The 15,257-nt window shown below is 44.4% G+C and overlaps 1 protein-coding gene across 1 annotated transcript in view; it reads left to right on the top strand.

Moving 5' to 3' along the window:
- VWA8 (von Willebrand factor A domain containing 8) overlaps positions 1–15,257 on the top strand; it is a 382,159-nt gene that overhangs the window by 343,479 nt on the left and 23,423 nt on the right. Inside the window, exons 41-42 of the mRNA XM_068984307.1 lie at positions 11,224–11,349; positions 13,861–14,019. Of these exons, the coding sequence (XP_068840408.1) occupies positions 11,224–11,349; positions 13,861–14,019 (285 nt within the window). The remainder of the gene's footprint in view (positions 1–11,223; positions 11,350–13,860; positions 14,020–15,257) is intronic.

Here is a 15,257-nt window from a genome sequence, read left to right as displayed (position 1 = left end):
CAACTAAAGATTCCATACGTCACATCTAAGACTGGGCACAGCCAAATAAATAAATAATATTTTCCTAAAAAAAAAAAAAAGAAGTTTTATGATCATTTAAGTCCTGTGCTCATGCTCAGCTATGTCTGACTCTTACCGACCCCATGGACTGTAGCCCACCAGGCTTCTCTGTCCATGGGATTCTCCAGGCAGGAATACTGGGGTGGGTTGCCATTTCCTCCTCCAGGGGATCTTCCTAACACCAGGGATGGAACCGAGTCACCTGCGTCTCCTGCATTGGCAGTTAGATTCTTTACTACTGAGCCACCTGGGAAGCCCATGAAGGGATATAATATCAGAGGAGAGAGAAGTGGAAGGCAGGAAGTCAGGTCATAGCATCACTTCAGTTATTCAGGTGGGAAGTGATAGGCACCCCAACCAGGGTAATGGAGATGAAGAGGAAAGGATGGGACTAGGGAGGTAGGACTGCAGAGAGTTCCTGACGGCACGTGGGGAGAGGGGCATGGTGAGGCTTTTGAGCCCTCGGGGACAGAAACAAGGAACACTTGAGAAGGACAGGCTTGTGGAGAAAGCAGATGTTTGCTCTGGCTGTTCTGATGTTTTCACACTACTGGGGCATCCATGGAGAAATGTCGAGCATGATACTTGAAGATTTTAAGTTATGACTCAAGTTCAAGAGCAAGATTAGGCCAGACAGGCTTGCATATCTGTACAGATATCTCTGTGCTTCTTTGGTCATCTGTATAGAAGAACAGCCTAAGCCAAGAGGAAAGATGTGTAGACGAAGGTGACCGCAGAGAGCAAAGAGTTGGCGGGCTGGCGGGGGTTGGGGGTGGGGGACGGGGGCGTGCAGCAGGGAGAAATGGAGGCAGTCCTGTCAAGGAACATCTGCATTTCCAGAGAGCAGTAAAATGCTAATTACTGCTTCTTAGCAGACGAGTGACTCGTCATGAGGCATCAGTCACCAAGTCGTGTCCGACTCTGTGACACCATGGACTGCAGCACGCCAGGCTGCAGTAGCCTCTCCGTGCCATAAGAGGACAGCTTAACTGAGCACCACCGAGAAAGACAGTCCTGACATCCAGGCTCTGTGAGCAAAGGGATCGAACTCAGTCTTTGACAGGTGACCATTAGAAGGATTACAAAACTAAAAGGCTGTAAACCAAAAAACCCATGTAATAGGGAAGAGTGCTAATGACATACGAGAAGATTTGAAGAGTTTTTGCTAAATTTAATGCAATGTGACCCCTGTGGAAAATAGTACCAAAGACAGTTCAGACTCCCAAGAAACAGCAGTACTAGCAAGTGAGTCCGTGAGACCACAAATCACATTAACATCTCTTACTTGGAAAGACGGGGAGGAGAAGAGAGACCCCGAGAGCTGATCAGAAGGCTCTGTATGTTAGCTCTCTGCTCTGTTTTTATTGACCAGCTTCCTTAGGGTTTTTACCTCTATGTGAAGTTGCTCAGTCATGTTCGACTCTTTGCAACCCTGTAGACTGTAGCCTACCAGAATCCATGGGATTCTCCAGGCAAGAATACTGGAGTGGGTTGCCATTTCCTTCTCCAGGGGATCATATGGAATAATAATTAAAGTTTTCCATTCACTTTAGTAATTAGACTTAAGACTGGCTTGAGTCTGTTCTTCCTACTTTTAATGTAGATTTCCACTTTGGCATTGCATTTTTCACTTTCTTAGAAGTCAGGACAAGCTCTTGACCTCCACGTTGTCACTACAAGTAGCAGTGCCTGACAGCAGCAGCGCTATGAGCAGTGGGGGTGGGAGGTCTGAGTTTTACACGGTGGCAGAGAGTGACAAGCAGAAAGCTGGAAAGGCAGTAACCCTGGGAAAGGGGCCAGAGCAGCCCCAACTTATTCTTGGCTTGAAGACGAGATCAAACAAAGGCCAAATGGCCCCACTGCAATGGTTTTTCCAAACAAAATAAGAAATGATGTGGAGATGAAGCTCTCATGCTGTGACTGTCCACGGTTCCAACTCCTTTCCTGCTGAGCTCTTGAGCTAGTGGTACAGCTTTGCTTCAACTGCTAATACCAGTCTAAAATCTTCAAGGAGACTTCTAATAATAACAAAGTGGAGAATCTATCCAACCTGTTGTCGAGCAGCTGTGAACAGCCATCTCATCATCCAAGAATAAGAGTACAAAAAAAAAATTAAATAAGATGAGATATATGAAATTATTCTGCAGTGAGGTAGAATAATGAGTAATAAGATATAGAAGAAGAAGAGGTCAGCAGGCTAGAATATTTTCTTCAGAAAACAACGATTTTTAGAAAACATCTGTTTTGTTTTCTCACAATTCAAAGAAGCCTGAAGTAAGTGAAATAAGACATCTGAAAAGGATCTGGCCAAGAGGCAAGCAGGAATAATAAGGGAATTGAATGCCATGAGGAAGGTCTCGAAGAAAATGAAAAACGCAATGCCAAGGTTGAAATCTACATTAAAAGCAGGAAGAACAGACTCAATCCAGTCTGAAGTCTAATTACTAATGTGAATGGAAAACTTGAATTGTTATTCCATACTGTAGAGGTAGAAACCCTAAGAAAGCTGGTCAATAAAAACAGAGCAGAGTGCTAACATATGGAGCCATGAGCCTTCCCAACAAGTAGAACAGTACTTAGCTAATGGTAAGTGCCCAGTAAATATATACTGAATGAGCCAGCAATATTCCCAAAGAGGCCACCAAAAATCACACATAAGCAATAATTCAAGTAATAGTAAAAACGTGTGAGCTGAAGACAGGCCTAAGTCAATGGATCAAAAGAGCTTTACTGAGTGCCAGGCAAAGTTAATGAAAAGAGATAAACACCTCACGACAGCCTCACGGAATTTAACACTTCAAAAACAAAGAAAATATAAGAGCAAACAGGAAGACAAAAACTAAGGTGTCATCCAAGAAAGAAAAATTCATCTTACATGTATTGAACACCAAAAGACTGTGAAGAACATCTGCAGGATCTGAGGGGAGAAAAGTTGTGACCCAGGAATTCTCTACTCAGCTGAAGTGCAAAACTGACAGAAAGGCATTTTCAGATATTCAGAGGCTTTAAAAATATATGTCACTTAAATTTTGAATTCAGTATGTATACACATTATACATATATATGTGTCAGTATTCTAGCCAGTTAAGAAAGGAATCAAATTCCTTGAGAATGGGGAACTTGGGACTTCCCTAGAGGCCCAGTGGCCAAGATTCCATGCTCCCAATGCACGGGGCCCAGGTTTGATCCCACATAGATCCCAACTAGATCCCACATACTGCACTAAGACTGGGTGTAGCCAAATAAATAAATGCTAAAAAAAAAACCCAACACAGGAATTCTGTAGTATTAAAGGACCAGCAATGAGCGTTAGAAGCAGCTGAACACAGAATCAGGTCTAAATAATTGTGGGAAATATGTTGAAAAGAAAGTTTAAATATCAAGAATAATGCTTTCTAAAGGTACACAATATAAAAATAGTAAGTTTAAAAATAATAAATAGTGCCTAAATCCCCATATTATCTTAAAAGTTAAGACTCAAGACGTTGGTATAAATAGAAGGAAGCAAAAAGTATGATAATGCATGTGACAAAGAAGAGAAACAAATACTATTTCGTTCCTAGATTAGAGAAATTGGAGTTAAGTCAGGCTTTTTAAGAGTTTAATCATGCTGGTATTTTTTAGATATATTTCTTGCAAATCGCATGTTTTGATAAATACCCTGGTTATTTTGTGGAGAGGGGATTGTCAGGGGGCGGGAAGCAAGTAGGATGCTGTTGAAGTGCTCCAGGTGGGCAGAGGTGGCCGCTGACCTAGGGCTGACGTGGGCGTGGTACAAGATGGGCAGATGCCACTGAAGTTGAGAGGCTGTGCCAGGGGCCTAGGTGTGAGACTCGAGGGAGAGAGAAGCCAAAGACAGTTCCCAGATATGTGCCCTGAACAGCTGAAAGAACGGGGTTGCCCGTTGCCTCTTGTCGCGAGAACTTGGGGAGAGTGGAGGACGGGCTCTGGGGCCAGTTTTGAGCTATTGAGTTTAAGCTGCCTGTTACACGTGCTCACGGATACATGCAGCTCCCTGCTGCTTTGAAGTAAAAAATTTTTAATTCTTGAAGGAGAGACGTGAAATTGCTCATAACAACTCACTGTAAAATGCCAGTATATTGTCACTCGGGTAATAGTTCAGCTCCTTGTCACCATCCAAGAGTAACACTCTCCTAACAAGAATCACCTTTGTGAAGGACATGGATCACTAGTGTTCTGTTTTATTTTTCCCTGGCAATGAGATGTTACTTCAAGAAACAGGGAATTCCCTAAAACAGGAAGGTCCATAGCTGCTCCTTTTTGCAATACCATTTCACCCTTTAGAGCAACTGGCAACCTAACAGGTATTTAGTAGCTATTTATATTATGTCAAAATATCAAGAATCATAAAGAAAAAAAATTTTTTTTGTTTCCAGTGATTTATAATTTGTTTTTTTACAAATAACATACAAAAGTTTACCTTAATTCAGCATCCTTTTTGTTTGAATGGTATGAATCAATAGCAAAAAAGTATATGTTAGTCAAACATGGAGAAATGTTTAAATAATGGAAGCTAATGTTTAGTAAAAAAAAAAAATCACTACTCCCAGGTATCCTCAATATCCATTTACATCTATTTCTTCACCCAACAAGTATTTAGTGACGGTCATCTATACGTCTTACTCCGTAGAATGGATGTGCTTTCTACAAAGCCGCTTAAACCTTTCTAATCTTTCCATTAATTCTAAAGGAATAGTAGGAGATTGGCTTGCTTGTAGAGTTTATAGCTAAAGGAAGTCTTTGGGCTTCCCTGCTGGCTCACCAGTAAAGAATCCACCTGCCAGTGCAGGAGGCATGGGTTCGATACTAGATCCAGGAAGACCCCACATGCCACGGAGACTGTGCTCTAGGGCCCGGGAGCCACAGCTGCTGAAGCTGCTGGCCCTCGAGCCGCTGCTCCCCAGCAAGAGGAGCCGCCGCAACGAGAGGCCCGCCCCCCACAAGCGGAGGGTAGCTTCTGCTCACCACAACTAGAGAAAAGCCTGTGCAACAGCGAAGACACAGCCCAGCCAAAGATAAATAAGTCAAATAATTATAATGGCAACTCTGTCAAAGAAAATAAAAGAAGTCTTGCTTAACCGTAACCCAAATAAGTGACGATTTAAGATGAGTCAGAATACTTTCAGTGCTGAAGTCACAAGACCCACTGTCACAAACCCCAAGATAATTGATTTTTGTCAAGTTTGTTCCTCCTGGTGTCCTCACTGCCATAGATGTGTGGTGTGTGTGTGAGTCTGTGTGTGCCTTCTGGTTAACCAAATTATTTCCCAGAAAATGAAATTAACCAGAGTACGTCATCCTCTGAGCACGCTAATCATTCTTTACATGAAAGTAATAAAACTGTATTTCCTTTTTAGAAAGTCTGTAATGTAGACTTTTTACTAGTGAAACCTATCTTTATATATAATGAATTCTCATTAGTATGAACTTATGACATAATACAAAACAAATGGACATATTTACAAGAATACTTTTCTTTATGCAATAGAAATAACAATAAAGAACATGTCTTGGCTCTTCATTATCAGTAAAAATATATATTTAAATACAGTAGGAACTTACTATTTAAAGAAGCATTTTAATGAATCCCATAAAATAAACAGACCAAAATAATCAATATTTCTATTCCAGCCCTCAGTAGAGTTTTGAAGAGCCTCTCCGCCTCCAGCACATTGCCTTCAAGAACACCCATCCTGACATGTCTCTTCCTGTTTTGAGTTTCCAAGTACTGGTGGGCTGGCTAGATGATAGATAATAAATTATCTGTCCCTATTTATCTGCAAGCTATATACTTGAATGAATAGTGCTACTATATAAAAATGTCTTTGTGTCCATAGTTCTGGAGCAAAAGCCTAGCACATTCTTTCACTTCTGAAAAACAAAAAGTACTGGTTCTTGTTTCTAAAAATATCTGTGACAGGCAGAATCAAAAATAAGTCATTTACCCACAAATAAAAATTTAAAAGAAGAGAATAGATGCCCACCAACATGGCTAAAATTAAAAGAAAAAAAAAAAAAGAAACTGTCAATATCAAGTTTTGGTGAGGATACAAACAAAGGAAGCCCTCATACACTGATCCTGGGAAATGTAAATTGGAAAAACCACTTTGGAAACCTATTTCATGGTATCTCCTAAACTTGAGTGTATCCAGCATATCCACCCAACTGAAATACACATGTACCTGCTGCAAAAGACATGGTCAAGGATATTCATGACAACATTACTCACCATAGCCCCAAGCTGGAAATAACACAGTCATGGCACCCCACTCCAGTACTCTTGCCTGGAAAATCCCATAGACGGAGGAGCCTGGTGGGCTGCAGTCCATGGGGTCGCTAAGAGTTGGGCATGACTGAGCGACTTCCCTTTGACTTTTCACTTTCATGCATTGGAGAAGGCAATGGCAACCCACTCCACTGTTCTTGCCTGGAGAATTCCAGGGACGGGGGAGCCTGGTGGGCTGCCGTCTATGGGGTCGTACAACAACTTAGCAGCAGCAGCAGCGGATAAGACATCAATTGTGACGTCTGGTCAAAAGTCACACGATTGGACATTGTTATGGTGGAGACAGAGAATCGAGAGCTGCTGGGCACAACAGTGTCAGTGCCTTTCCCAGGAACGATGCTGAATCAAAGCAGCCAGGCACAGACGAGTACATACTATATGATCCCACTTTATGAAATGCAAAAACACACAAACCTAATCTGTGATGCTAGAAGTCAAGCAGGTGGGGGGCAGGGGTCCTTGGCAGGGCCTGGGTCAAGTCCAGGAGAGACCCCAGGAGGCCCAGGGGGGTACGCGTGTTACAAGGGTGTGTTCGCTTTTAAAGTTCACTGCCTCTGCACTTGAGATTTATACACTTTATTATGAGTATATTATACTTGAATTTTAAACGTTGACCCAAAAAAGTGGGTGGCAGATTTACTGGAAAAACCATATCCCTTCCTTCACTCTCACCCCAAATTTTATTAAGTCTTTTTCTTTTATTGGTATACAGAATGGGAACAAAGCCTTCAAACTAGAGAGGACGTTAAAAGATGATAGCTGTGCACAGGAAAAGAAGCAAACCAGCATAAGAAAGTTAAGACCCCAGATCTCTAGGTTCTTCCATGATGGACAGTCTAGAGACAGCAGACAAACATGATATTATAAGGGAAAAATAAGTATTTTGTAATTTGATAACCCCCTTACTAAGGGCAATAATAGATTCCCTAGAAAGGACCTCCTTTTATTTTATTTTATTTTATTTTAATTTTTATTTTTACTTTATTTTACTTTACAATACTGTATTGGTTTTGCCATACATTGACATGAATCCACCACGGGTGTACATGCGATCCCAAACATGAACCCCCCTCCCACCTCCCTCCCCAGGACCTCCTTTTATTATAATGCTTACTAATTATTAGCATTGTTGTTGCTATTGTTCAGTTGCTAAGTTGTGTTTGACTCTCTGTAACCCGACAAACTACAGCACACCAGGCTTCCCTGTCCTTCACCGTCACCTTGAGTTTGTGCAAACTCTTGTCCATTGAGTCAGTGATGCCAGCCAACCAGCTCATCCTCTGTCGCCCCCTTCTCTCCTTGCCCTCAGTCTCTCCCAGCATCAGGGTCTTTTCCAGTTATTAGCATAGATACCAAAAGAAGAATTTTGCAGTGCTGTTGGGCTGGTTGTTTAACACACCTTTCTGGATCGTGGTTCTCTTGCTCTTAAGTTAGACCTTTTCCCCAAATTCACACCACCTGTCATTCCCTTCTTGTGCCCTCAGTCTGTTATAGCGGCCTCTGTGCTCTACCCCTGATCAGGGATTGATATCAGTAGCACAGGATTTTGCAAATCTGTCGCCAAGAGTGAACATTTGTTTACTTTTTAGTCTTAAGGAGCTACCTCACAATGAAGTGACTTTGATAGTTAGCTGACAAGTGAGATTTCTGTCTCACAAGCCTACTAAGGAAAATTGAAGACAAAGTTCTTCTGGTAAATGGTAAACGTACTGGTATACTTTAGGTAAATATAGGAATATTTAAAATAGCAAACCATCCTTACTCCAGATAGCTTCATTACAGTGGGATCTTTATAAATATATTTAGAAGATTGTTATTGTTTAGTCACTGAGTTGTCTCCGATTCTTTTGCGATCCCATGGACTGTATCCTCTGTCCCTGGGATTTCCCAGACAAGAATGTTGCAGTGGGGTTGCCATCTCCTCCTCCAGAGGATCTTCCCAACCCAGGGATTGAACCCAGGTCTCTTGTATTGTTAGATCTGACTCTGTCCCAACTTAGAGAACAACCAAATGGCTGAGAGCCTTAGATAGCTATTTAGGAGATTCTTGGTATACCACCACCACCCCACCCCACCCCGCACCCACCCACCAAACTCCAGATAATGGAAGATTTTCATCCAGTTATATATCTGCTAAGTGGTTCTAGATGTTTTCTGCTTCTTTTGAGTGCCGAGAGTGCTGATGCTGGAGCAGAAAAATGAATTTTGGAAAGCAGAGTATGTTTCATATAACTAATTATCCACCCAAGTCTCTCAAAATGTTTACTATCAATAGCAAACCAGCTTAATATAACTACATTGATGCTAATGTCAAAATAGACATGAAGTGAACTGGTTTCCTAAGCAGTTATTTTCCCCATAATTTGATGCACTTAGCAGACAGGCAATTCAGCTACTTCTGTTATTGAAGAATAGATCTATTAGTGGAAAACAAAAATTGCTTCAGAGTCACTTTTTGGACTTTGATTAATGCTTAGAAGCTTACAAATTAGGGACAATTCCCAGTTACTTGAGAAAATATTACTGTCATTATTTTGATATAATTAGGAAGAGGCAAAGAGGCAAAGGGTAAAAAAAAAACTAACTGGGAAATCCTCTGCTTAATACTGCTACTGCTGCTGCTAAGTCATTTCAGTCGTGTCCGACTCTGTGCGACCCCACAGACGACAGCCCACCAGGCTCCCCCGCCCCTGGGATTCTCCAGGCAAGAACACTGGAGTGGGTTGCCATTGCCTTCGCCAATGCGTGAAAGTGAAGTCACTCAGTCATGTCCGACTCTTCACGACCCCATGGACTGCAGCCTACCAGGCTCCTCTGTCCATGGGATTTTCCAGGCAAGAGTACTGGAGTGGGGTGCCAGTGCCTTCTCCGCCACTTAATACTAGTGACTTCTGTTTCTAATTAAACATAGACTGTGCTGTGCTTAGTCGCTTAGTCATGTCCAACTCTGTGACCGCATGGACTGCAGCCTGTCAGGCTCCTCTGTCCATGGGGATTCTCCAGGCAGGAATACTGGAGTGGGTTGCCATGCCCTCCTCCAGGGGATCTTCCCAACCCAGGGAACCCAGGTCTCCCGCGCTGCAGGCGGATTCTTTACCATCTGAGCCACCAGGGAAGCCCAAATGCAGACTGTAATACTTCAAACAGACGCTCACAGACACAGTGTCCCCTCAGTTTGGAGACGGGGCTGCAGAGACACAGAGAATCTCAGTAACTGCCCAAAGTGAGATAAAACTAGGATTTTCACATGCTGAATCCAAGTCTTAGGCTTTTTCTACCCTGAGCCACTCTTTGTCTTGGCAGGTGCATTGCTGAAATGAAAATGGGCTCAGTATAGTAAAGAGTTATCATTATATTCATAACTGGATTTTTTAAGAGACTTCAGGTTTTTAGAACAACTTTAGATTCCCAGAAAATTGATCAGAAAGGGCAGAGAATTTCTATATCCCTCCTGCCCCGCACATGCCCTTCCCTATTACCAACATCCACCACCGACATGGTACATTTGTTGCAAGTGATGAACCTCTACTGACACGTTATCACCCAGAGTCCATAGTTTACATTAGGAATCACTCTGAGTGTTGTGCATTCTGTGGGTTTGGATAAATGTGTAGTGACATGTATCTGCCATTGCAGCATCATCTAGAATAGTTTCACTGTCCTAAAGATCCTCTGTGCCTTCCCTTTTCATCTCTCCCTCCCCACCAACCCTTGGCAACCACTGACTTCTTTTACTTTCCCCATAGCTTCGCCCTTTTACAGAATGTCGTATTGTTGGAACCCTACCTGCTGTAGCATTTTCAGATGGACCTCTTTCATTTAGTAATATGCATTTAAGTTACCTCCATGTCATTCCATGTCTTGATAGCTGATTTGTTTTTAGCACTGAGTATTATTTCATTGTCTGGGTTCTTAATGTAAATATCAGCTTTGATAAACCTGTGCCTTCATTGGGATATTACGACTCTTTATCACTTAACTCTCATCTTAGTCCACTAGGCATAGTTTTAAGCATTATGTGGAAATATCTTTAGAAAAGGAATTTAGGAGATTCCTGAATGTAGATGATCAGAATGTCAGTAGGGTATAAGGGTACGAAATGTTTACGCACTGTGATTCTCAGCCGCTCCCATCTGCACTCTAAGTCACAGAGAACTTGAACAACAACTTCTTGAAATGGAAGAATCTGAAGATCACATTTAAGAATCTGAAGACTACGTTTTCTCTGTGCTTGCAGACAGTGTTAACAAGTTCAAGCTGATTAATTTGTTACCTAATAAATTTTCTAGGAGTACCGTGACAGAAAATCCAGAAGAGATGCATCACCATTACGGATATTGCATACTTCTCCAGAGGTTCATTTGCATACCACTATCCTGTTCGTACGCGCCGTGAGCTCATTTTGTCCTTCCATATGCTAAAACACATGTCATGGACAAAATCTACACAAAGGGCATTTCTTTGTCAGCAGAGCCGAAACCAGTCCATTTGTGAAGCTGTGCTCGTGCAGAACCAGCACATACTGAAAAGATCCCTGGCGTGTTTCCTGTTGTTGTTGTTCAGTTTATTTCGTTGCTTAGTCATGTCCAACTCTTTGGCAACCCCACGGACTGTTGTAGCCCATCAGGCTCCTCTGTCCATGGGATTCTCCAGGCAAGAATACTGGAATGGGTTGCCATTTCCTCCTCCAAGGGAATCTCCCCAATCCAGGGGTCGAACCCTTGTCTCCTGCATTGACAGGCAGATTCTTTACCACTGAGCCACCAGGGAAGCTCCGTGTTTCCTGTTATTCATGCATAAAATGTATCAGGGACTCTCCAGAGCTAAAGTAAGCATTCATGTGTGTGTCTTTGTAGGCTAAAGGTAAAGAAAGACAGTGGCTAAGACACCAGGCTACTGGGGAGCTAGATGATGCCAAGATCATTGATGGGCTGACTGGAGAAAAAGCCATCTACAAACGCCGGGGTGAGCTGGAGCCACAAGTGAGTATGGGTGCCCTGGGAGCCTCGGACCTGTAGTTTGACTTTCTTCACAGGCAGACGCTTCCTGGAGTTGCTGTTTTAGTCGAAAGACTACAAACCCTGAATATGGCCATCAAGGAAAGCATTATATATATTTTTAATTAGAAGAAAACATAAATATTACAGTTTATTATATGAATCAAGATCCCAGCATGAGTCAAGAAATACCAGGCACACTCAAATTGAGCATTTGAGGGAACCTAATAAAGAGACTGTTTACAAAAGTTAGGGTGGGGTGTAGGAAAGTCCAAAAAGAGACAGTGTGGTCTTCCAACAGCAGGGATCTGCCCTCGGTCTGAAAGGGCGGAGGAGAGAGCACTTACTGGAACCTGGACAAGGTGGGTCATGGGGAGGGCTCCCCGCCAAGGGCCACGGCTGTCAGCAGGAGGACCACCCTTGGGCCACGGGATGGGCGGAGGGAACACACACGCCACCCCCGGCTCCGGTGTGCCGCCAGTGCCTGCCAACAGCCGCTGGGAGCCAGAGAGGCCGCTGCTATCTCTCAGACGAGCCCCCAGGACACAGAGCAGTGCCCTGGAGGGGAAACACAAGTCACTCCACGCCCCTGAATCCCAGAGGGTGACTCAGATGAGAACGCTAGAGCCATCTTAGTGGTTTTCTGCTGTTCTGTTCCTTTAAAGATCTGTGTTTATCGTGTGACCAAAGAAATGTTTAGAAAATAAGGAATTCTCCCACAGTGTAAAGTTTAAGAGTCATAACATTAAAATATTTCCAGTAATACAAGGGGCAAAAAATGGCAAGTAAGTGAGTCTCTTAGAGGGCTCTGGACTTCCAAAATCCTCGAATAACCGGAATTGCTGAGTAGCCACTGAGACCCGGGGGGTCGGTGGGGTGGGCGGGGAGCCATAGGGGTATGAGTCAATGGCCTCTTTCTTTACTGACTCACTGTGGTCCACCACTGTGTTTAAATACATCTGAAACCGTGAGTCGTCATGGAGCATGAGGCACTGTTAGGCAGTGCCTAAGGTAGGCAGACTCAACAAGCTTTTCAGAAATACACTGAATCTGTCTCCAGCCATTACACTCCAGTACCCACAGCATTTTCTTGAAATGACTAACTTTGCTCATTCGTTTTCATACATGTCAGCGAGTGTATGGTAACCAAATAATCTGGAATTTTTCTCCTTTTTCTCTTGTAAGTAAATCTGACAAGCATACTTTTGTTTTTCTTTCTGCACATTGGCAGGCCTGGGTCCAAAACCAAACTGAAACTCCTAAGCATTTCACACTTTAATTGATGGTTGCTGCTGACCTATAGTTCGATGCCACGTTCATGCCTTTAATGCCAGGAAAAGTAAAAAGAAGCAGTAATTCAGTAACTGGAAGGAGTAGAAAGCTGAAAGCTTCCTAAAGGCAAAAGACAGAAAGAGAGATTTTCCTTTACTTCTTTCCAGGAAACCCCTGCCCCTCACATCCCGGAGTTTAGGAATCTGACATTTCTTACTGACCATGTGGAAGTGATTTTCAGGTCACCACACAACAGGTAAAATTGCTGTGGGCTGCCAGAATAGCTCCATCTTCCTAGAGAAACTGGCTCTAAGGCTTAATGACAAAATGACGCATTGGGGTTTATATTCTTTCCTGATTATTGTTTTTAAGATGGCATCAGTCTCATTAAGGAAGTTCTACTGGACTAGGTTGGGTCTCGAAAGGACCATATTCCAAAGGAAAATCCTCCCCCATGTGGCCCCAACTACCAACACAAACCTGAAGCTCCATTTACTGAAATTCTGTAGATCAGCAGTCCCCAACTTTTTGGGCACTGGGGACAGGTTTCATGGAAGACAATTTTTCCATGGACCAGGCAGGGTTTGTTGGGGGGATGGTTTCGGGATGATTCAAACACATTTTGTTTATTGTGTACTTTATTGATATTTCTATTATTATTACATTGTAATTATATGATGAAATGATTGTTATTGTTCAGTCGCCAAGTCGTGTCTGACTCTTTGCTACCCCATAGACTGCAGCACGCCAGGCTTCCCTGTCTTCCACTCTCTCCCAGAGTTTGCTCAAGCTCATGTCCATTGAGTCGGTGATACCATCCACCCATCGCATCTTCTGTTGCCCCCTCCTCCTCCTGCAGAATCGGATTATCAGGCATTAGATTCTCATAAAGAGTAAGCAGCCTAGATTCCTCACACGCACAGTTCACAGTAGGGTTTGTGCTCCTGTGAGAATCTCATGTTGCCGCTGATCTGACATAAGGCAGAGCTTGGGTGGTAATATGATTGATGGGGAGCCCCCCACTCACCTCTAGCTGTGTGACCCGATTCCTAACGGTACAAACCCATGCCTCCTCACCTGCCAGGACAGCCTTGTGCAGGACGCAGCCTACAGCTGACGCACCTACCTGGCAGCTGGCACTCTGGGGCTGGCGTGAGACCCCTCAGAACCACAGCCAGTGATGGTTTTCTGGTTCTCAAGGCCTTTCTGTCATCCCTCCCTCAGATGGGCAGCCCCCAACAGAAACCCAAGCGCCTGCGCCTGGTGGTAGACGTGTCGGGCAGCATGTACCGCTTCAACGGGGTGGATGGCCGGCTCGAGCGCTCGATGGAAGCTGTGTGCATGGTCATGGAGGCCTTCGAGAACTATGAGGAGAAGTTTAAGGTAACGGCGTGAACTGTGGAGGGTGAGAGGCATCCCAGACCCCATCTGCCCAGGAGTCGCCCGGAGTCAGGACGTGAGGCTGGCTGGGGGGTGCTCACCTGGAGCAGACAGGGTCTTCATCTTCTCATCAACCCATCTGTCAGCACCAAGAAAGGGAGCCTTCTGTTTCGTCTGCTGTAATAATCAGAAAATGATAAGACTGTGACCTAAAGACCAGTAGCTACAGAAGAAAGCACTGCCCTTGACAAGCTGTGTGATGTTGTGGTGTTGCTGTTGTCGTTGAGTCACTCACTCGTGTCCGATTCCTTTGCCACCCTCTGGACTAGAGCCCGCCAGGCTCCTCTGTCCATGGGACTTCCCCGGCAAGAATACCGAGCAGGTTGCCATTTCCTTCTTCAGGGGATCTTCCCAGCCGAGGGATGGAGCCTGCGTCTCCGCATCAGCAAGCGGATTCTTTACCGCTGAGCCGCCCAGGAAGCCGCACGTTGGAGGGGGGTGGGGAGGAGCAGAAACAGGCAGATAGAAGCACGGCAGGCGTCTCCCCAGGTTTCTCAGGGCCACCGTCCCCACCCCAGCACCCCTCACCCACCCATCCATTCCTGCTCCATCACCAACCAGGCCGCCTCCCACGGTTCTCAGCGTTGCCTGGCCTTGGCTCACAGGGAGGGTCACACAGTGACAGGAGTCTCCCCAGCCGATGGCGAAGGTGCCCTGGGAGAAATGATCCCCTTTCGATGATAGCCCTTTGGTCATCACTGAGTTTGCTTTGAGCTCTGAGAAGGGCACTGTACTCCTGGCTTTGACCAGAGCAAATAACCTGAACACGGTGCTGAGTGATTATTAACCAGCAGCTCAGTTGAGAGGAGCAATATATGTGCAGCCACGGGTCACGGGTACCCAGTCTATCCTAAATACTCTCGACCGCATTGGAGATCAAACACGTCCTTCAGAAACAGCCCATCTCCAATGACTTAGCTTGACATCCCGCCCACACCTGGGGATTACTGTGCTGAGCCGTGTCTGTGTGTTGTGATGGATACAGCAAGAAGCAGACTGTGAAACCCGCCGCTTCATTGACTTTCGGCCCACGTTTGAGGCTGCGAGGCTCCCAGAGTCCCTTGTGTGAAACTCTGTGTGAAAGATTCCTTTTACAATGAAGGGATAAGGAACAGGCGTCTTGAGTCAGTGAGTGCTGTGGGTTGTCAGGCTGCCTAAGACTCTGCCAGTATCCACGTCCT

Source organism: Capricornis sumatraensis, chromosome 12, assembly GCF_032405125.1.
Source record: "Capricornis sumatraensis isolate serow.1 chromosome 12, serow.2, whole genome shotgun sequence".
Taxonomy (NCBI): domain Eukaryota; kingdom Metazoa; phylum Chordata; class Mammalia; order Artiodactyla; family Bovidae; genus Capricornis; species Capricornis sumatraensis.
The sequence above is the reverse complement of the archived record's forward strand: the minus strand, read 5'-3'. Positions and strand labels throughout refer to the sequence as shown.